Source organism: Mus musculus, chromosome 18, assembly GCF_000001635.26.
Source record: "Mus musculus strain C57BL/6J chromosome 18, GRCm38.p6 C57BL/6J".
NCBI classification, from domain to species: domain Eukaryota; kingdom Metazoa; phylum Chordata; class Mammalia; order Rodentia; family Muridae; genus Mus; species Mus musculus.
The window spans coordinates 61,374,182-61,396,139 of NC_000084.6; the positions used below are offsets into that span (position 1 = coordinate 61,374,182).

General features: G+C 46.8%; 1 protein-coding gene across 3 annotated transcripts in view; it reads right to left on the reverse strand.

The window, feature by feature from the left end:
* The window catches only part of Ppargc1b (peroxisome proliferative activated receptor, gamma, coactivator 1 beta), a 109,312-nt gene that overhangs the window by 82,737 nt on the left and 4,617 nt on the right, over positions 1-21,958 (reverse strand). Inside the window, exon 2 of one of the 3 annotated variants that reach the window (XM_006525698.3) lies at positions 15,810-15,905. The exons of 1 other annotated variant lie outside the window; for it this stretch is intronic. In XM_006525698.3, the coding sequence (XP_006525761.1) occupies positions 15,810-15,905 (96 nt within the window). Of the gene's footprint in view, positions 1-8,263; positions 8,343-15,809; positions 15,906-21,958 lie in introns of all 3 variants that reach the window. One more of the 3 variants, NM_001364996.1, reaches the window with a different exon arrangement.

The following is a 21,958-nucleotide window of genomic DNA, read 5'->3' on the forward strand; positions in this document are numbered from 1 at the left end:
TGTGAGCAGGAGAGACTAATCCAAGCCAGGAAATACTCCAAGCTGCCCACTTACAGTGGGACCAGGCTTCCCTTCCAGGACAGCGGGCGGCTCTTGGTCCCCAGGATGGTGCTGACTTTCTTTAATTAGGACTCCAGCCCCGGTTCTGCCCCCACCCGCAAGCCTAGCTCCTTGGTCTGGCCATGCTGGTTTCCCTGCGCCTTGAACCTGCCCAAGGCCTGGCTATTCCAGCCCTAGAAGCAGCCGTTTATTAAGCAACCCAATTAGCCCCTCTGACCTCCATTCTCTGTAGCTCTCCGAGCAGCCGGGCGTTAAATAGGAGATCCAAAAGTGGAAATTGACTTTGTGTCAACGGTAGCTGTGGATGCTGACACCATTAGATGGAAGGCCAGTGAGGAAGACTTCGTCCCCATCAGGACAGTCTGCCAGGGTTACTAAATTCAGAAAACCACAATTCTGCAACTTAGAGAGGATGTAAAATGTCCTTACTTTAGTAGAATCTGTAACTCTAGCCACGGCCTAAAGTGCATTGATCTACACACCCTGCTACAGCTGCTACCCTCTCAGTGAGGCCTTACAGTAACCACAGTGAATCCTGCTCTAGCCAGGGGTGTGTGTGTGGTATGTGTGTTGAATGTGTGTATACATGTATATGTGTACATGTGTGTGTTATGTGTATATGTGTGAGTGTGTTGTGTATGTTGAGTGTGTATATGTTGAGTGTGTTTATGTGTGTGTGTTTTATGTGTATATGTGTGTAGTGTGTGTATATGGGTGTGTATAAAGTGTGTGTGTTGTGTGTCTTGTGTGTTGTATGTGTATGTGTGTGCTGTGTGTTTTGTGTGTGTGTTGTGTGTGTATGTGAATGTGAGTGTGTATGTGTGAGATGCGTGTTGTATGTGAGAGTATGTGTGTGTTGAATGTGTATATGCTGAATGTGTTTATGTGAGTGTGTATGTGCATTTTGTGTGTATATGTGTGTGGTGTGTATATGTATATGGGTGTGTGTTAATGTGTGTGTTGTGTGTAAAGTGTATTTGTGTGTTTTGTGTGTGTGTATGTGTGTGCTCTGTGTGTATGCATGTGTGTGCTGTGTGTGTATGTGAATATGAGTATGTGTGTTGAATGTGTATATGTTGAGTATATTTGTGTGTGTGTGTGTGTGTGTGTGTGTGTGTGTGTGTGTTTAGAGAGGAAGGTCAAGGCTGGGACACTTTTCCCAAAAGGCTTGCTAACTTTTTGATTTTTTGGCCTTCAAATAAGCACCCTTTCAGATGAGCATCTTGTAAGAGTGGCTTGGATCACCCTCTCTGCTGCAAACACACCCTTTATTGAAGAAACACCCTGAAAAAAAAAAGACTGGTTTTTTTTTTCAGGCTTGTCATTCTCTGAAATCCTCTCTGACTTTCTGCCTTCCTGGGTAGTCCAAGTTCAGGTTCATAGCTGGATTCCCAGGCCCAAGCCCATCATCAGTTGGCACTAAAGAAAACAGGCACTAAACATGGGCTAGGTTGGTGAAGAAGGGGAGTCCTTTGGCAGAACAATTTATAAGCTAGAGAAACTCAAGACCGGTGTTCCAAAAACCAGACCTACTTTGTTCCACAGAGTAGGGAACAAGCCACCAGACAGCCTATTCCTATTCCAGGGAGTGGCTTGACGTGGCTTCTGCTCTGTCCAGCCAGGTAACCACCACCACCATCACCACCACCATCCCAACTCTACCACCATCCCCCCACCCTTGAAGGCAGGAAGAAAGCCAGATGTGGAGTTTCCTAGGGTTATAGAAAAAGAACAGCTCACAGGAAGGAATCTGCAGTCTATAGAGTAGGAAATCACCCCAAACTTCCTCAGGATGTGTCCAATAACTTATAGGAGTGACACAACAGAATCTGTATCAGGATGGACACTGGTCCCCAAGGCCTCTCTATTAACTAGCATTTCAATGAGGATTATTTAAATAATATATTCATAGGTACCTCCTAAGTAATGTTGTACCGCTCTACTCCAAGCCTACTGATTTTGGGTTTGTTTGCAATAGAGTCTCTAATATATCTCACTCTGTACTAGAACACTATGTAGACAAGCTTGGCCTTAATTGATGGCAGTCCTCCTGCCTCAGCTCCCATGCCCACCCCAAGTGCTGTGATTACAGTCATGAGCTGTCATACCCAGTGACGGATCTTTAAACAGGCAAGATTCCCATTCTTGCCTGAGAGGACAGGGGTTATACCCAAGGATATCCAGACAGCACAGGAAAGCTGATCAAGGCCTTGAACATAGATCAGCTTACCAAGAGCCCGCCCAAAGCCAGAGCTCTGCCACTGGCCCTCTCTGCAGTCCTGTGTGAGAAAGCCACACAGAGAAAGCAAATGAGTGAGCCATCTCCTGTCTAAGGAAGCTGCTAACAGCAGAGAAGGAATTCCACTTAAAAAATGTTAGCTATGAGAGCACAGCCCCGAGCAAAATGCCTTTATGGAGGGGAGGGATTTCAGATGTATGTCGGGGCATTCTTAAGAAGTTGCACATTGTCATGGTTCCTAGGTACAAGCCAGGCCAGGTGAGTAGGCACCTCTCAGACCCAGCCTTCACATGCAGCTGCAGAAGGAAGGTCCTAGTTTATCTGTTTAACCACACCACTGGGCTCTTAGGTCTAAACTCTCACCACTTAATTTGAAACCAAGCAACAGTTCCTAACCTAATGCTTGTAAAAACGTTTACATTGATGATCTCATGTAAGCCGACATGGCTACTGCAGAACTAACACTCACAAACACAGCAGGAAACAGTGACGTAGGCACACTCACACAGCACCCAGGTGGCAGAAGCAGGCTGGGCACCCTAGAGCTAGTACAGGGGTCCTTCTCCTTCAATCCAAGTTGCTGGAGGAAGCAGGAGCACAAGAAGAAGGGCCCCAGATCCTGCCAGGAAATGGGGATAATAATCTCACTCACACTGATCAATAAGAACCGGCAACCCGACAGGTAGGTCACCAAAAATGAGACAGGTAAGCTTCGATCGTGTGAGAAGGACTGGGGTCCCTAATTGAATCCCTAAGAGACATCGTACAGATAAACATCTCTCTGGTTTGGGTCAGTGAAACCCTGGCTACATAAGCCAGTGAGACGGCACAGGGTAAATAAAGCCAGTAGCCACACAATCCAGGATGAAAGCACTTACCCACAAGCCTGAGGACCCAGCCCAGAACCTTTGTAAAAGCAGAAAGAGAAAACTGACTCCACAAAATTGCCCGCTGACCTTTAAGTACGTGCTATAGCTTGAGTGCTCGCGCGCACGCGCACACACACACACGTACCCACACACCCATAAACTGTGATTATTTAATTACCAATCATATTATTCTATTATAACATATTATTAAAAACATTAAATTTTTTTAAAAGTTTAATAGCATCACATGTTGGTGAAGGTACCAGGAAACAGAGACTTTTCCTTCGTTTCTATGCAAACAAACCAACAGAATTTAGTGAAGAAAGCGTAAATATTCTCCAAATATAAAGTGCAGGCACCCTTCACCCTGGCAGTTCCCTTCAAGGGATTCAGCTGTGCACATTCTAATGTGTGTACAGAATGAGTTACGCAGAGACAGTAAAGCCAGCCACACTACAGCAGGAATACCCAATAGACAATTAAGGCTCTGCTCAAGCCAAAACAGGAAGTCGATCTTTGCACACTGACATGAAAAGATTTTTCAAAAACTATGGGGGGGGGCAAGTTACACAACAATGTTCTTAGTTTGGTATTGATTGTGCCAAAAAGAGGGTGGCGCGGGGGGGGGGGGGGAGGCAGGAAGTCAGAGCATCTACTGCCATTGTCTGCTCACTACTGGAAGGATATATCAGAAATTGGTGAAAATTGCTCTGGGGACAAAAACACAATAGAAACTCAGGATGGCTTCCATTTATAACTTCTATGATTTTTATACCAAGCCCTTTATTAGACTGAACACACATACTCACTCACACACACATTTTCATTCACACACACTCACCACACACACACATACACACACACTTACACACATGCACTCTGACACACACACGCACTCTCATATACACACCCACACTCACACCCACACCCACACATTCACACACACTCACACACACATTCACACACACACACACACACACACACACATATCCATTTCTTTCTTCCTCATGGAACCACGATGCATCATGGAACCAGTGTGAAAGTCAGCTCACCAGGCAGCTGGAGGCTCCTGGGGGAGGGTCCTACTTCTCCTGGCCCTCCCCAACAGCTTCCCCTTGGGGCTGCTCCAGTTGCAGCCTGAATCACAAGATGGATCAGTTAGCACTTCCATGGGTCTAGGTGAGTAACAGATTCTAAGTTAGGAAGCTTGGGCGCAAATCTCTCTCCTGCCAGTTCATCCTGCTCTGTCCATCTTAACAAATGTACAAGGGTGCAAGGTGGACTAAAAATGCTTGAGGGTGAATAAAACCTGACAGAAAGGCACTGGGAGACACTTGGAGATAACCAATACAGAGTTAAAACATGTGGGATGGGGGCCCCAGGAACTGCCCAGGAGTGTACAGGCTGCTGAGGCTAGCCACAGAGCCTCATGTCCAGCCTGTGAGAGGGTGGCTTAGACTGGGCTCTCAGGTCTATTGTGGATACTCCTATCCAGGAACGAGCTGTTTCCCTGTATTAGAATAGGAGACGGAGGCCCTGTCAGTCACACGGTAAGCTACAGTTAAAACTGTGACTTGCCCTCTCAAAGTCATAGGCAGAAGTCAGCCCATAAATGTAGTTAGTAAGGCAAGGCCAAGGGTGTGTGCCCAAGGACAGAAGTTGGCAAATGTGGAACCTATAATGGGACTTTTTATTTGTGTGTGTAGTTTTTTAAGCATTGCTTGTGACAGATTGTTTTTCCTTTCATTTTTGCCAATTTTCATTCTCAATAAATTAACAACTATCACCTTTTTTATTTTATGTCTGTATGTATGTATTTCAAAGGTTGATGTGTGTATTTTCAAGGCTGAGACTTAGTATATATTATCCAAACTGCCCTTGAACTCACAACCCTCTTGCCTCTGTTTCCCGTGTGCTGGGGATTACACATGTACATCATCACAACATCCTTTTGAGATAGGGCAGTAGCCCTGGCTGTCCTGGAACTTTGTAGATCGGACTGGCTTAGAACTCAAGAGATCTGCTTGCCTCTGCCTTCCAAGTGCTGGGATTAAAAATGTGTGCCGCCATACCTGAGCAGTGGTGGCATATGCCTTTAATCCCAGCACACAGGAGGCAGAGGTAGGCAGATCTCTGTGAGTTCGAAGACAGCTCTGATCTACAGAACAAGTCTTAGGACAGACAAACCTACATAAAGAAACCCAGTCTTGAAAGACAAATAAACAAAATATATACACATATACACACAAACACAATTTAGTGAGGAAGGGTGAAGCTTGGTAGTAAAAGACTTGCTTTAAATATGCAACTCCTTGCATACACATACAAAACCTTACATAAAAATGGAAGAGAGAATCACATATTCATCTGAGAAAAATTTAAACACCAAAAGTAACTCCCTAGTAAGGAGAAGAAACTGTGGGACTAAATAATTGGCCACATGTACCTAACTCAGTCCCTAATGCTGAAAACCTTTAAAATACTACTTTAAAACATGTTTTTAAATGGCAGTTTAAATATATAAAATACTTGTTAAACAAGACAATCAAAATATAAAAATTTAAGAGTATATAAAAATTTTAAATGAGTGCGGTATGGTGCAACATTCGGGAAGACTGAGGCAGGAAAATCAGGAACTAGAGAGGCCCAAGCAAGTCTAAGCAACATTGCAGGACCACCCCCTTAATAAATAAATTAACTAATTAAAGGAATCTAAGGAAAGAAACCATGTCTCCAAGGCATCTTGTAGTCAATGATAAACTATACAGCCCAATGAAACTCATGCCCGAGTCTTTGCACCACTATAACATTGTCACTCTTTGGACTTGTCAACTTTAGCTCCCTTTTTAACTTGACAAGATGGCTTCACATTGACTTGGTTTGTGAGACTCCAAATCCAACACTCTCCCTAGGCATAGGCAAATCCAGTCTTCCAGGCTTAAGGGCTAAGTCCACAAGGGCCCTCACTGTGCATGCACACTTGGTCCTGTCTATCATCCCTTGGTCACCTAATCCACTGGCTTCACAATCCGAGCCGGCAGCTGAGGAGGCTCAGAGGGAATTGGGTGACTCCGGTGTTGAATTGCTTACTGGCCACATGGTATGGTAACCATGGTCACTCTTTTTCCACTTGATGTGAGCTTTCTTTAAATAATTGCAAACCTCATGCCGACAGCTGCAACTCTTGTGTGAGACACACCCCAAGCCAACATCCGAGAATGACCATCCAAAGGCTCAGAGGCCACCCGGAGTCAGACTTATTGACCCTGGGATATCCAGGAACTCTCCCTGTATTGCCTCCCTTATTAAAACACTTTTTAGTTAAACCAGATCCCAAAACTATAAGCAGTTTCTTTGTGGGCTTTAAAAAGAAGACTTAAGATAGACAAGATAGTACAGGGGAGCTACACACACACACACACACACACACACACACACACAGAGAGAGAGAGAGAGAGTCAGTAAAAGATCACAATTTGTTCTTTCTAAAAAAAAAAAGAGTCTGACCCAAAGTTTCCAATTTTCACTCAGTCTTGCCACCTGCCTTAATGACTTATCCAATATTCCCTAATTCCCCGGGGAGGTTGGGAACAGGATTCTAGCTTGGAGTTCCTCCTCTGCCTTCTCCTCCTTCCAACCCACTCTCTTAAAGCACATGGTCCCATGACATGTTCCTTCCAACTTACAGTTCAAAGAGAAGTCAGCCCCTGTCACTAGGGAAGGGGGACAATCTTGGGAGTTAAGGACGTGCAACTGGCTTTACCCAGTGAGTATGGGGGTAGCACATGCATACTACCCGCCTGAGACTGTGGCCTAGATCCTTCTGTGTCCAGAAAGCTACCTTCTCCTGATCTGTCCAGTATTTGGTGCCTGCAGTATTTACCAAGGAAGAAACACCCTCAATTGATAATCCTAACCTTGAAGTCTAAGACAGTTCCTGGCAAGAAAGCTAATGAGATACAAGCTGGTAGAGAAGAGAAACTGGTACGCACCAGCCCCAAGAGGAGGCAAGATTGAGCCAAAGTTAGACAGCAAAGAACATTCCCTCCAGGCTCTCAGAGACCACATTCCTTCCACCACACTCTAAGCCCCAAGCAAGGACAACAATCTCTAAAGACTTGTTTCCTCCTTTCCCTAACTCACAACCAAAAGAGAAAACGATGGAAGTTACCGTTTTTTCTGGGGGAGTATCTCCATTGCAACTGTTGCAAAATCGCACAATAGGTGGATGTTGCAACTTCAAGAAGACCGGGAATCACTCCTGAGAAGAGAATTCAAGGGAATCTGGGAACTGAGTCTAGACAAGGCCCAGACAGGACCGGGCCTCTTTCACACATCATCCTTTCTCATTAAGCAGATTTGGGGGTGGGAGTCACGAGTCACACATTCCTGCCAAGTTCAGGCACCAGTGTCCTTACTGGGTAAGTCATCTCCACATCCTGGGGCCTTGGACTTTTCTGTGGATGGAGGTGGAAATATTCACAAGGATGTATATTCTAGACGTGAGATGGAATTTCCGAGCAATATGCTACTGGGGCTAACACTAAAAGAGGGACAATAATTATTATGGCAATAACCATCATCCCTGTTACATTTATTGCAGGTTTACTTTATCTAACCAGTCCATAAGGTACCGGGTGGGTCCAGGCCATGAGGGAAGTAATTGCTCTCCTGAACAAGGACTCCAGTCAGAACTAAGATGAGAACCCTAGCCTTTCCTGTTGGCAAATCCTAACGAGCTTCCTCCACCCCCTAAGGCCTGGGGATGAGCTGTGCAGACCACAGATAGCAACACTCATTCTGTCCTGCTGTGTGGCCCTGGGAAAACCGAGTCATCCAAAAATCACCTTCCCTGGGGAACCTTCCCAAGGCCTGCCTCTCCACTCCAGAGCAGCCTGCAGCTAGCAGTTTTTTGTTTGAGATCTTGCCACTCTTCCTCATGGTTCCTCCAGACACTTCTGATTCCAGGAGCCATTGCACTCATCTTGCCTGCTGTGAGTTCTCAGAGCCAGCCTCAGAAAGCTCATAGCTCCCAATATGCCTGCCACCCAGTCACTTGGCATATATCTATGACATTGGTGCAGGCTTCTCCTACCATGTCAGCCAACCTTCTCCTTCCACAACCGTCTCTATCCAAAGCTTCATGGTCCACCTCTTCAAGGCCTTCTGCAGACCTGTTTCCAGAGCAAAGAGTGTAGCTTGCTCAAATCTGCAACCCCAGCTTATGGTACACCAAGAGTGACCACAGAGTGGACAGAGAATGAAATACTAAATAATTGTCCACAGCTCCATAGCAGATCTACTGGTTTCCATCACCAGGTTGTTGCCAAACCAGCAAGTCAGTGGCAAATGTCCTTTTCAGCCATAGCACCTGAACACCATGCAAAGCAATTCAGTTGAGATATATAAAGTTACAACATGCCACAGATGGGGAAACTGAGACCCAGGCAGAATAAGCCATACCCTGAAAGGTACTTGATGGCTAAATGGAAGATCCTAGAGGTGCCCTGCTTAGACCTGCCCTTAATCAGTTCTAGTCTGCCTTCCAGGCTGGGTTCCTTCCCAGGAAGCAGCTTACAATGCTCCTTTGCTAGTGTAGCTACCTGGCAACCACACTGTTAAAACTCTATCAACACGGGAGGCAGAGGCAGAGGCAGAGGCAGAGGCAGAGGCAGAGGCAGAGGCAGAGGCAGAGGCAGAGGCAGAGGCAGAGGCAGAGGCAGAGGCAGAGGCAGAGGCAGAGGCAGAGGCAGAGGCAGAGGCAGAGGCAGAGGCAGAGGCAGAGGCAGAGGCAGAGGCAGGTGGATTTCTGAGTTCAAGGCCAACCTGGTCTACAAAGTGAGTTCCAGGACAGCCAGGGCTATACAGAGAAACTGCCTCAAAAAAAAAACAAACAAACAACAACAAAAAACAACAAAAAACCAAACCAAAAAAGACCAAACAAACAAAAAACCAAAACTCTATCAACAGATCATCTCAGCAGAGAAGAGCTTTCTTCCTCTGTGGATTCCTCTTTGCCCTCTCTTCTCTCTCCTGATTGTCTCTTCACGCCATGCTACAGCACACCCATGGTGTGCCCTGCCCCCTCCCTGCTCCCCCCTTACCCCCCTCTATCCCCCAGGCTTCAGAAATCAGTCTGAGCATAGAACAGGGTCAGACTTCTATGGATCTACTCTAACTCTAAGGAGAGGGACCTCTGACCCACAGCCACCCTTCCACATATACGGCACAGAAGGCACAGCCACAAGCTATAGAGGGGCATTGCCACATTCCTGCTGAGGGATAGACCAAGAAGCTTGAGCCAGCCAGGCAGCCTCTCTTACCACCACTAGGACAAAGATTAAATGCTAAAGCAGGCTGAAAGCCCAAGGCTCTGCAGGGCAGGTACAGGGGCCACACCCATAGGATAGGGAGGTGTTGCCTAACCCTCGGGGGAGAAAGTGGCCTGAGGTCACTGGGGCACTGGGGCACAGTAGCATATTGCTGTGACCTGTGATTCTGGGACAGGGCTCTAACCACACTTGCTTACTGAGCCTTAAGGGCTTGATTGGTCAATCAAGGCACTGGATATCTCAGTGGGACCCTCACCCTAAGACCTAGGCCCTTCTGTAAAAAAAAAAAAAAAAAAAAATGGGGTGAGGTATGTATTGCCCAGCCTACCGGCATAGCTTCAGGGAGTCAATCATTCAAAGAACTATTATAAGCATGAAGGAGTTCCCAGATCTAACCCCAGCCATAAAGATTAACCCAACGTGAATCAAATTCCTCAAGGTAAGGCTGAAAGTTTCAAAAGGCCTAGGAGACAAAAGGCTTCATGGCACTAGATTTAGAAGTAACCACGATTTCTTTTCATGGTGCCACGGGTGGAAAAGAAACAGATAAACTGCATCTTCATGAAAATTCCAAGAGCAAAAAAGGAAGCTCCCCCACCAAAAGTAGAAAATATATGCAAATTAAATCCCTGATAAGGAGTGAGTGTTTTGGTTTTGGTTTTGGTTCTGGTCTGAGTCAGTTTCACTATGTAGACCAGGCTGACCTGGAACTCACAGAGCCTGTTGGGATTGAGGCCTGCACCACCATGGCCCAGCTCAGGATTAATACTTTAAAAGCCATCAAGTGAAAGCGATGACCTTCAAACGATCTGATTTGAACATGAGCAAAGGACCAGAAAGAAGCTGAGTGTTGTGGTCTACACTTAGCATCCTAACACTTGGAGGGAGAAACAGGAGGATCCAAAAGAGTCCTAGATCAACCTTGCCTAGATACTGAGTTTGAATCAAGCCTGGGCTTCAAGAGACCCTGCTTTTAAGATACAAGCGAAGACTTGAATAGCTACTTCTCCATAGAAGATATTCGAATAGCCAATAAGTACTCCAAAAGATGCTGAATCAGGAGGGGAATACAGTCAAAACTACAAGGAGGTACTGGCTAGAATGGCTACTATCAAAACCTAGGAAACGGCCAGTGGGGCAGCATGTGGAAAAACTGGAAGCCTTGCTCACTGTCAGTGGGAATGGAAAATGGTGCAGCTGCTGTGTAAAGTGTGGCGGTTACTCAAAAATTAAAAATAGAATTGACACAGGATCCAGCAGTTCCATTTCTGTGTATACCCAAAAGAACTGAAAGCACATTCGCAAGGCTGCTATCTTTATACCCATGTTCACAGCCCCTTCCTTTATAACAGGCACAGCAGGGAAGCAATCCAAACCGACAAATGAATGGAGAGGCAAAATATGGGCACATCCACACAATGGAATATTATTCTGCCTTAAAAAGGACAAATTCTGACCCATGTGGGTAAACATTTGAGGGGAAGATGTAGTAAGTGAAACAATTGGTTCAACAAAAGGATACATACAGTAACCAAATTTCAAGACAGAAAAGGAAAGTAACAGCGGAGGGTTGATGTTTAGTGGGTACAAAGTTTCAGTTTTACAGGATAAAAAGAACTACAGAGATGGACTGGCTGGTTGCACACAATGATGAGTGTAGGGGTGTCACTGAGCTGGACACTGAACAAGTAGCTAAGATAGTAAATTGCATCGGTATTTTGCTACAGTAAAAAAGAAAGAAAGGAGAAAGAGAAGGAAGGAAGGAAGACTGAGTAAATGTGAAATATGTGTCACGGTTTGGTCTAGGTCCATAAGATGCCACAGCCACAGCTCTGACAAACATCAGTCCTATAGACCCTTGTGCCCAGAGGGGAAACAGACAACTGAGAAGGCGCACACTGGAGCTGCAGAAATGGCTCAGTGGTTACTCATACTGGAAGCTCTTCCAGAGGATCTAAATTGTATTCCCAGCACCCACATGGTGACACCTTGTAACTCCAGTTCCAGGGGCCCCAACATCCTCTGGACTCTGTGGGCACCAGGCACACATGTGGTAGACAGACAAACAGACACAAAACACCCATATGCATAAAAGAGTAAAAGTTTGTTTTAAAAAGAAGATACACATTAATAAATCAGAGTGTCCTAAAGTGCTTTAAAGAAAAGATTGGGTCTTGGGGTAGACAACGGGGAGGAGAGTAGGCTCTGAGACAGCCTGTCTGAGAAGTTACCTGGGAGCCAAGAGGCAAGAGAGACTTCAGGGAAGTACATTCAGGTAGAGGGGACAACAGGCACAAAGGCCCCACCACAGCGTAGTCCTAACTTGGGCTCTATCATACCTACTGGCAAAAACAGCACTGGTGGGGGGCAGGGGTGCTGAGAAGACAGTAGATCAGATACAGACTCTGGTCCCTTGCTCCTCTAAACTTCTGTATGACTGCAACCATGACCAGCACCCTCTAATCTTTAAGGATCTTGACAATTAAAAGAACTGCAGGCAGAGGGTCTGCAGGTAGCATGCACCCCCTCCAGCTTTCTCCTTTCCAACCCACTCACCTCTTAAAATAATCCTACCTTCCATGAGTTGTCCCACATGTGGGTATGTGGTTGATGATGGAGGAGATGTGGGGTATTTGAGGGTTGTTTGATTTGATTTTTTAGACTTATTTTTATGTGTATGTTTTACCGACATGTATGTCCATGCACCCTGTTGGTGTCTGGTACCTGTGGAGGTCAGAAGCTTGCTTCAGATCCCCTGTGACTGGAGTCATGGATCATTATGAGCCACCATGTGGCTGCTGGAAACCAGACCCAGGTCCTCTAATGGGAGCAATGCTCTAAACTGTGGAGCCACCTCTCCAACCCCAGTAGGCACAAAACGGCGAGACTGCAGCATCTGGTCAAGTCCACTTCCAGCACCAGCCTCATTTCCCCAGCCACAAATGTGACAAGCAAGGAGAAGCAGCAAGGGCACCCAGGGAAGCCAACCTGCTTAAACCAGGCACTCCTGTGGCTCCACTTACCCCCAGTCGCTTCTAAATGAAGGGTTAGGTACCCAGCATTCCAAACAGAAGCCAGAAAGACAGAACAGGGAGGAAACCCACAGGGTTAATACCAGACACTCTACCAATAGTATCTGGCTTTTTAGAACCAGGGTAATGATATTATCAGAGGGAACTTTTTAAGACATAGGACAAAAAAAGGGGATAGGCATGGAAACACATAAGCAAACAAAGAGAAAGAAAGATGGGGAAGCTTGAGGCCAACACACACAGCGGGCCAATGTGTAATTAGAATGTCTTCCCTGCATAGCTGACTCTGATGCGCATGCATGGCTGGCGGCCACTCATGACTTCCTGAGCCTATAAGGTAAACCCCAACTATATATTCTTGTATGAGAGCAGGCTAATAGAGTTGCTATCTAACTCCTTAGATCACACAGCTAAAAGTCATAAAGCTAACACTAACCCAGGTCTGTAAGTCCCTAAGTTTACACCAGGTTTTGAAGGCAATTAGTACCTGCCTAGCACGTAGCCTGTGTTCTCTGTATTATCCCCAGAAGCCTGGGAAAGCTGAGAGACAACATCCCATTTTCAGACTGCATTAATTCTCAAAGAAAAGTTGACAACTGATCTAGCACCTTACCTATCTGGCGGCACAGAAGAACAACAGCTGCATACAAAGGATGTTATGAGAAGCCTAACACTCTGACTGGTTTGGATAAACTTTTTTTTTTTCTTTGTATTCAATAGGATTTCTCTGTATAGCCTTGGCTCTCCTGGAACTCACTCTATAGACCAGATTGGCCTTGAACTCAGAGATCTGCTTGCCTCTGCCTCCTATGGGCTGGGGCTAAAGGTGTGCACTGCCACCACTGCCCAGCTAGACTTTTATTTTCACAGGGCTTTGCTCTTCCTTGCTTCTCTGACAGAATACACCTTCCTTGGGGATGTTACACTGCAGGTTTTCAGGGTAGAAAAGGGCTCGTGTAGGCCTGTCCTGGCTTCAAACTTACTGTGTTGTCCAGAGAATGGGGACACTTCCCTGAGTTATGAGGATCAGGGAGGCCCCAGGGCTTGTCCCCAGGTGGACCACAGCCATACCCTGTAAATGGAAGAATTCCTACTAGGGGCTTAACATTCCACAAGGACATGCCCTCAGAAGGTTGTGTTCTGATAGAGCACTGGAGATGCCACAAAGATCTTGTCTTTGAGCCTTCTGTGCATAAGGCATATCTTTGGTGACAAGGACATTGGCCCCTTGCAGAGGCTATTGCAATCTTTCTGTAGGTCTCACTCATTTACCGCAGCACAGCTCTGAGCACAAAGGCTGTAGCTGGTGAAGGGCCATCTTCTAGCATTTAACCAAGTTCATGGTAAGATCAAGAGTCAGGACAGCGTGGCACACAATGGGCTCTGAGGGACATCTTTCCTATACAAATCATTCCTCAGACCAAGTCCCCTCTCATCTATTCTTCCGACCCTGCCGCTGTCCTGCTTAGACGCCTCGAGCCACCCCATTCGAATGCTTTCTGTGCCCAGTTGGATTAGTCACACTGCAGATGTCAGGATCAAGGGCTTTGAAGCAAACACACCTAGTTTCCTATCCCAGCCCCATCAACAAGAGCCAGGATCAGGTGATCTGGGGGCAGTGCCTGCAATTCCCTAAGTCTTACTCTCAGGCATTAGAGTACCAACCTCACAGGCTGCTGCTGTGGGATTAAAAAGATAATGGCCCTGAAGGTCCCAGTTTAGGCTCCTGCATATCAAGCAAATCCAAGTGGTTGCTATCTTGTGATTACCCTTTAAAAAAAGATAATGGTGACTAGCAAACCTCTTTGATGACTCTTAAGGCTTACCCAGTCAAACTCCTCATGTGGATTAGACAGTTAAAGCTTTCCTAGTTAGTCAGGCTCCTCATGTGGGATGTTTGAGGTAGAGGGTGGGGGTGGGGTGTAGCTCTCAATGTTAGTGTCTACTTAGCAAGCAAGCGTGAGGCCCTAGGTTCCATCCCTAGCACCAAATCACAAAATGGAAACTCTCAGGATAGCAAAACACAGTGCAAAACCAAGGACTATAATAAGTATAATGGGTTGTGGGATCACAGCAGAAAGGGCACTTCTGAGCGTGGGGATCAGAGCTGGTGGTATTTGAGCTGGGTATTGAAGAACACACTCGGAGATGAGGGCAATAAGGAGGGTCAGACCCCTCATGGCAGTGCCTCTTAGAAGCAACCAGTGAAAAAGGGATTCTAGAACACCACCGGGGCAACTCTATGTCAGCCTCAGTCTACCCAGTTGTAAAACGGGGCTTAGTAGAGACTGCTTAATGGGGTTCCTCCGAGGTTAATTGATTGTACAGGGGTAGAACTCATCACAGGGGCAAACAATCCCTTGGAAGGGTTAGACAGTCCTCTTCTTTGTCGTTATTGCTGAAGGATAGGGTTGAAGATGAAGCCGATCTGGAAGCATCTAAAGCAAGAGGTAGCATTACGAACTAATACTGTGCTTTTCTGCTTATCACAGCAGGTCACACAGCCTGGTTGACAAGTGAAGGTGTTAGCTGGGCATTTGAGACCTTGAAGGTCATACCGGGAGACCTGTTTCTGCAGGTCTTACAGGGTGGACTGCAGGGTTTTGCATCAGAAGATACTGTGACCTGAGATCTCCAGCAGCATGAAGTCTGGGCCACCCTCAGTGCCAAAGAGCCATAACCGAGTCCTTCTCCATGTTCTAGGTACCACATTTCCCCACAAGGATCCTGAGACCAGAAATAAAGGCTTGAGCAGCCACGTTGCCACGGCTGTTTGCCATGGCAACATCAGGGAGGGACTCGTGGGCCGGCTGCTGCAACTGCTCAGGGCCTGGTTTCTAACGTCTCCTCTCTCCCTCTGGTAAATGACTGTGTTCTGCCAGGCAATCACAAGGAAAAAATATGGCTGCAGAGCTGTCGGGAAGTATTCATCTCAGCCAGGCAGGGCTTACCCAGCTAAGTATCCAGATAGCGGATCCCAGAAAGTGGAGTCCCTGCTATGTAGAGCCAGCCCTGGTAAGGAGACAGCAGTTCAGGGTTCCAGCTGGCCCCTGCTGTACTACCTGGAGGCATCTCATCTGTTCTTAAACCATCTCCTTACTTTGAGGTTTAATATATATATATATATATATATACATATATATATATATATATCCCTATAAGGTGATCCCTAAGGGACCTTGAGTCCCTCAAAAGCTCAAGATGACATTTGTATAACGCACATTTTCACCCCTGTGACTGCCATCCCTGATGTGACAATCATTTATCAAGCACTTACTATGTCAAGGAGGCAAGCCTCTGTGTCCTCTGCAGCTATGCCATGTTTTCCTAAGACCACACAATTATCTCCTGATCCACATCTGAAGCAATGAGGCTGAGAGAGAGAGAGAGAGAGAGAGAGAGAGAGAGAGAGAGAGAGAGATCAAAACATTCACTTGAGGTCACAGAGCTAAAAAGTGGGAAAGACCTGATTTAAAAACATAGGCAGCGAAACCTTAAAGTCTGGGGTTCTTAGCCACTACCAGATATCCTCCCTTCATTCATCTCTCTTCAAGTGGCACCCAACTGGATTTGGTTTTCTGAAAGCCAGCATGGCAACAGTTGCTAAGGCGCAATGGGACACTTCTTTAGATTTGCAGGAGAAGGAAAACAGTTACTTTGACAGAGGAACTTCAGGACCAAAGACCTAGAGTTCGGGGGTGGGGGGTTGGGGGGAGGAACCCAGCATCTGTACTCTGTCTCTTCATATAGAAGGCTATATACCAAACATCGCTGCATACCTCACTGTCTCTAGCCATCTGCACTATAAGACCTTAAAGTCCATGACAGTATACTACTACCACACCCTTTTGGCAGAAGAAAATGCAAAGATACAAGCAAATCCTTCTCCAAGGCCATACATAGGGTCTACTGTCCCCAGAGTCCAGTCCCAGAACCTTTCTTCTGGAACAATCAGGGCAAAGATTGATTGCCCTGGTTTAGACACTATATCTATGGCAAGACTGTGGGGCTAACTCGTCAGTGACTTTACCTCCCCATTTGTAAGTCTCTCTCTCTAGATCCTGTGGCAACTCAGTGTCCTAGGAAAGAGCAGAGTGGGGTCCCAGGAGCTCAAGCTGCCACCCAAAGCCTGTCAACCAAACCTCAAGCTGAGACCCATCTCTGGGATGAGCCTGTAAGCCAGGCTGTTGACCATGACATCTCTTCATACCTTCTCCATCTCCCACACTAGAGGGTCTGAGTGTCTAGTGAGAGGATCCATGTAGGTCAACCACAAACAGTGCACATGTGTGGTCTCAGGGATTTAGGGATGTGAAAACAGGAAGAAAATCCTAGTCCAGGGTCCGACAGATACCACCCAGAGCTCAGCAGTAGTATCTCTGAGAAGTCTTCCTGCTCTACCCTCCCTCTGAACCAAGATACCCTTTCTCATGACCAAGTCTTAGAGCTGGATAAGACCCAGACCCTCTAGGCACCTCAGGCCCCCTTTTCTGTGAAAGGCAGGCTGGATATGATGTTCTCCTAGGGCCCTCCCGAAGCAAGGAGGAAAGGAAGCTGCTCAGAGTTCAAATTCTGCACCAGCCACTGGGCCAGCTGTGAGATTTAACTAACCCAACCTCTCTGTGTCTTGGTTTCATAATTCACAAAATGGAGAATACACAACCAGCCTCGAGCATCACTGCAGGAAGCCCGTCCTCATCAGGACCATATGTTCACAGATACTGAGCCACTCAAATGAAAGATGCGGTGTGCAGCATATGTCATGATGCCCTGATATTGCTGATAATGAAGCAAGGTGTGCTGAGGGCCTGGGGAGTCCACTAAAGACTTTATAGGTACTATCTCAACTAGTCATCATCATGGGTACCATACTGTGAGGAAAGCTTGTCCAGATACCATGTCAGAAGGCAAACTCTGCCTAAGTAAAGGAGACTTACGTGACTTCTCAAAGAAGACAGGCTCTCAGGCAGGGGCTTAAAGCTCAGGTTGGCTAGAAAGAGAGAGGTTACGATGACAGCAGGGGCAGTGGCCTTTCTCTGGAACGCTAAGACACAGTGAAAACCAGTGGGTGCCCTGCTCCCAAGAGAGCATGTGCCACCATAGTGTGGAAGCCCTAACCTCTGCTGTCCACTGGGTGTGCCTGTTCTCCAAGGAGAAAATGGTAACTGAAACAGACAAAGCTCCATCTTTATAGTGCTGAATATCCAGGAGAAATTTCCTAAAGAATATTACCTGTGGCCTGTATAAGGGTTGAAGTAGCACTGGTCCACCAGGTGAACAAGGTGCTATTGTTTGATTTGCAACTACTCTTTACAAGAATGGAGGCTGTCTGATAAGAATGCTCTATGAGACGGCAATATGTCATTAAGAGTTATCTTATTTTAAAAAAATAGAGTTATTTATCTTATTGCTATGTTCCTTGAACATAATACTACTATGTTTTCCCAACACGGTTTGTGAACTACCTAGACTCAGGCTCTTGGACACTTTGACAATGCCCAGTAAGCATCCTATCTCATGGAGCGGGCCTTAATTCCAAGCAAAACCCTGCTGGTTGCTCATATGGCATTTTTGCCACTATTGTATCAGTTTGTTTCTCAGGCATGTTGCTGTGGTAGGCTGTAGCGATTGTAGCTACTTAAGCCCAATGGTTCCCTTTCTCCTCCAGTGGTGCGGGGGATAAATTCCAGCACTAAGAATGCTGGTACTGAAGCTTCAAATGTGGCACCAACTCTGCCTTTCAAAGACACAGTGAATTAACACAGAAACCCACAACTGGACAACGAGCCGAGGATGAGAGCACTCAGTCCTAAATGGGAAGTCTCCATCAAATCCCTCTCTTCAAGGCTCAGGGATCCGTGTGGAAGGGAAGACGGAGAGATTGTAAGAGCCAGAAGTGATGGATGACTCCAAGGGAACAAGTCTTCCAGCAGAACAGGATGGATGGACTCACAGAGACTGTAGCAGCACACACAAGACCTGCAGACAGCAAGCCAGATGGGCTCCCAGCACTGAGAGGGAGGACATGGGCTCCCATCCCTAAACAAGCAGCTATTTGCAATTGATACTTGCTGACAAAGGCAATATCAGTTCTCTCCAATGGAGGGTCACCCGAACTCTAGGGCAGGCCCATGCTCAGGAGTAGTTGACTGGCACAAAATAAATTCCATTTTGTTTTCTGCAGATGTGGGTTTTTTGTTTCATTTTTGTTTTGTTTTGGCAATTTTTTTTTTTGTCTCATTGGTTTTGGTTTTGGTTTTTATTGGGAGGGTTGAGAGCAAGATAGAAAGAAAGACCAAACGTGGGCAGATAGAGAGGGGGTGGGGGGTGGTCGGGAAGAGTTAGGAAGAGAAAAACATGATCAAAACATATATAAGCTCGTGTGACTTCCAGTGGTTAAGGAGGTTTCACAGTAGATAAACTACAGATCAGGATTCGAACTCAGTGGAGAGCATTCCAGAGATCCGCAGGCCCAGCACACTGGAAAGCAGGGCTGAAGCCATTAGGTCTAAAGATGGGAGAATCCATACACAGCACAGGCAGGGGAGCTGGCTTTTGCAGGTAAATAGAAATGGCCAGACAGACATGAGAACACAGCAAAGAACAGCACGAACCCAGGTCCCTGGAGGAAGTCTCCTAGCACATTCTGGGGTGAGCCGTAGAAGAGTATACATACTGTTATCCCCAGTTCTGTATCTCTACCGACTAATGTTGGGGACATTTGTTCAAGGTCATGGCACTTGTAAGTCCTGATTTAAAATCTGGGAAAAGTCAACAACTCAGGTTCAATCCTGGCGCCTAGGCTCCAACTTCAAGGACCTGATGCCCTTTGCACATCAGACTTCAAGTTCGGCTTTAAAGTTGTAGGGGGCTGAGCCTTCAAAATATGAGAAGATGCAAAGAAATCTTAAATCACGTTACTACCCATTCACACCTACATACTGCACGATTGCAGTTACATGATACTCTGAAAAAGGCAAACCTGTGGACACAGTAAAAACACCAGTGGTTGGAGCAGCAGGAGCAAGGGAAAGGAAAGGCAGACTGCAGAGGGCTCTTAGTGGACAGCCCTACAGTGCTGTGACGGACTGTTACTACACACTTGTCCCAGTCCACGGCATGTGCTCACTAGGAGTGAGCCCTGTGGTGAAGGTAGGGAGAGCTCTGGGCAATAGGGATGTATGGGTTGTCAGCTGTGAGAGTGGACTTCTGGTCAGGAACACAGACAACTGGGGAGGCTGTGTATGTTGAGGGGAAGAGAAGCCTTCTACAGAAAAAAAAATGTCTCTACCTTGCTCTTGTGTGACCAAGACCAAGGGCAAAAGAGAGAAGACACTGTCTGTCGTGGCAAAGCCTGTTAGCCGTTAGGGGAATCTGGCTGTAGATGGGACAAGGACTTAGGACAGGAGGATGATTGAGAATGGAAAGGTCAGCCCAGTGCAAAGGATTTCACATCCCAGTGGTGTCCAGAAGATGACTCTGAGCTGTTCCTCTGCCTTGGTGAGTCAGAGGGAAACTGGCTGTGAGCATCTGTATCACCTTCATATAGCTCAAATGAAATGATGCTTCTCTTCTAACAAAAGCAATGATTGCAGTCCAGGACTGAGGGCACTGTAATTCTGGCTACCCTGGACGCTGAGGCAGGAGGATCACAGATTGAAGGCCAGCTTGAGCCACTTAGTGAGACCCCATTTCAAAATAAAAAGTCAAAAGAGGGCTAGGGATGGGGCTCTGTGATAGAATGCTTGTCTAGCCTTTTCAAGGCCTTATGTGCAACCCCCCAGGATAGCAAACCAATCACCCAAAAGACTGCATGTACAGGACCAGATCAAAATTTAAACCTCCCCCATTAAAGGGCTTCAGTGAGAAAACTCCACATTGTAGAAGGTCAATGCTCATTTTACATCCATTATTTTTATTCCTGATGGGGTGTGTTAGCCCCATTTCGCAGGTTGAGAAACTGAGGCCTGGAGCAACAGAAGTACTTTAGTACCAAGGCAGTGTGAGTAGACTGGCAAGGAAGTGAGTTCTTAGAGACCATGAAACCTTTAGGACTGTAAAACAATACCTAGGTCATACGGATCTTTGTGAGGAAGAACTGTAATGGTGCCAACTGATGGCTCGGCAAAGACCATGTGACCAGGAGGGCACTCTATAAATGCTGCTGCTTAGGAAGGGAAGACAGCTGTTAGCACTGCAATGCTCTTGTCATGACCTCACTTCCAAGCCTGAGGCCCCATCTGCGGGGCGGCTTCTGGCTCAAGCCAGTGCTCCATCTAAATGAGAGGGAAGGAAAAGGGTGACTCATAGCCTAGTGTAGTGTAGTTCCTGGCTGACCGGCACCAGTTGGAGAGAGGAGGCCCCAAGGCCAGGGGGAAACACGAGCCCCAGGTGCCCAACTGCTAGGCTGGATTTCTTAGCCATGCTTACCCACCAGCATCAGCCAGAGGGTCCAAAGAAAGTGGGGCTCGGGCCTCTGGGGAGCATGCCCCCAGATGTACTCAGATGAAGAAGTTACCCTGCTCCCAGTCCATGCAGGCCAAAGGTGGGCAAATGCATCTGCCTCCACACAGCTGCAACTCTGACTTGGACAGCAGCTGGCCCTGGCTTCAGTGGCAGTGGAGGTTGAATTATACCAGACCCATCAAGGAGCACTGGGACTTCAAGTCGTTTCTCCAGTCCTCCCTGTGCCCAGGACCCCTCAGTGTGCTCAGGTCCCTCTTAACAAAGATCCATCTGCCAAGTAGAACCCAAAGATCCATCTGCCAAGTAGGACCATGGTACTGTACGGAACCAGCAGGGAGTGATTGTCCATGGGAAGGGATTGAGCATGGGGTGCAGAGGGTGTTGGCATGGTTACAACTCAGACCCATAGGAAAATGGCAAAGCACCCTGCACCGCTCCACCCCCATCAGTGGGGGGCTCTGAAGCATGGCAAAGCCTTCCTGGGGGTCCAAGTGTGAATGTTGACAATGAGGCCAGAAAACGTCCACCCTTAGTCGTCTTCCCTTAGATACTACAGTCTGAAGACTGTTCCCCAAGGAAGATGGCTCCTACCAAAGGTAGCTAAACCTGGCCCCTTGATACAGAAACAGACCATAAATCCCACCTCCTTAATTCGGCTGTATGCAATAAATGCCACCTCACTATACCACAGTATATAATACACTCTGAGCATCTGAGAGTTTCTCCATCAGAGAGCCCCATCCAGCGGATCCCAGTCATTTCTGTGTCTCCATGTGTCCCTCTTCATTCCCTCACTGCCCTAGTCAGGTTAAGTCCCTGGAGCCATGCAAGGGGGCAGCCACTGAACATCAAAGAAACGCACATGAACGGCAAGAGTAACAAAGTATATTGTTGACCAAATTCGTAGAATACAAATGGCATGAATAACTGGGGTATGGCCAGCCAGGCGTTTCCACACAA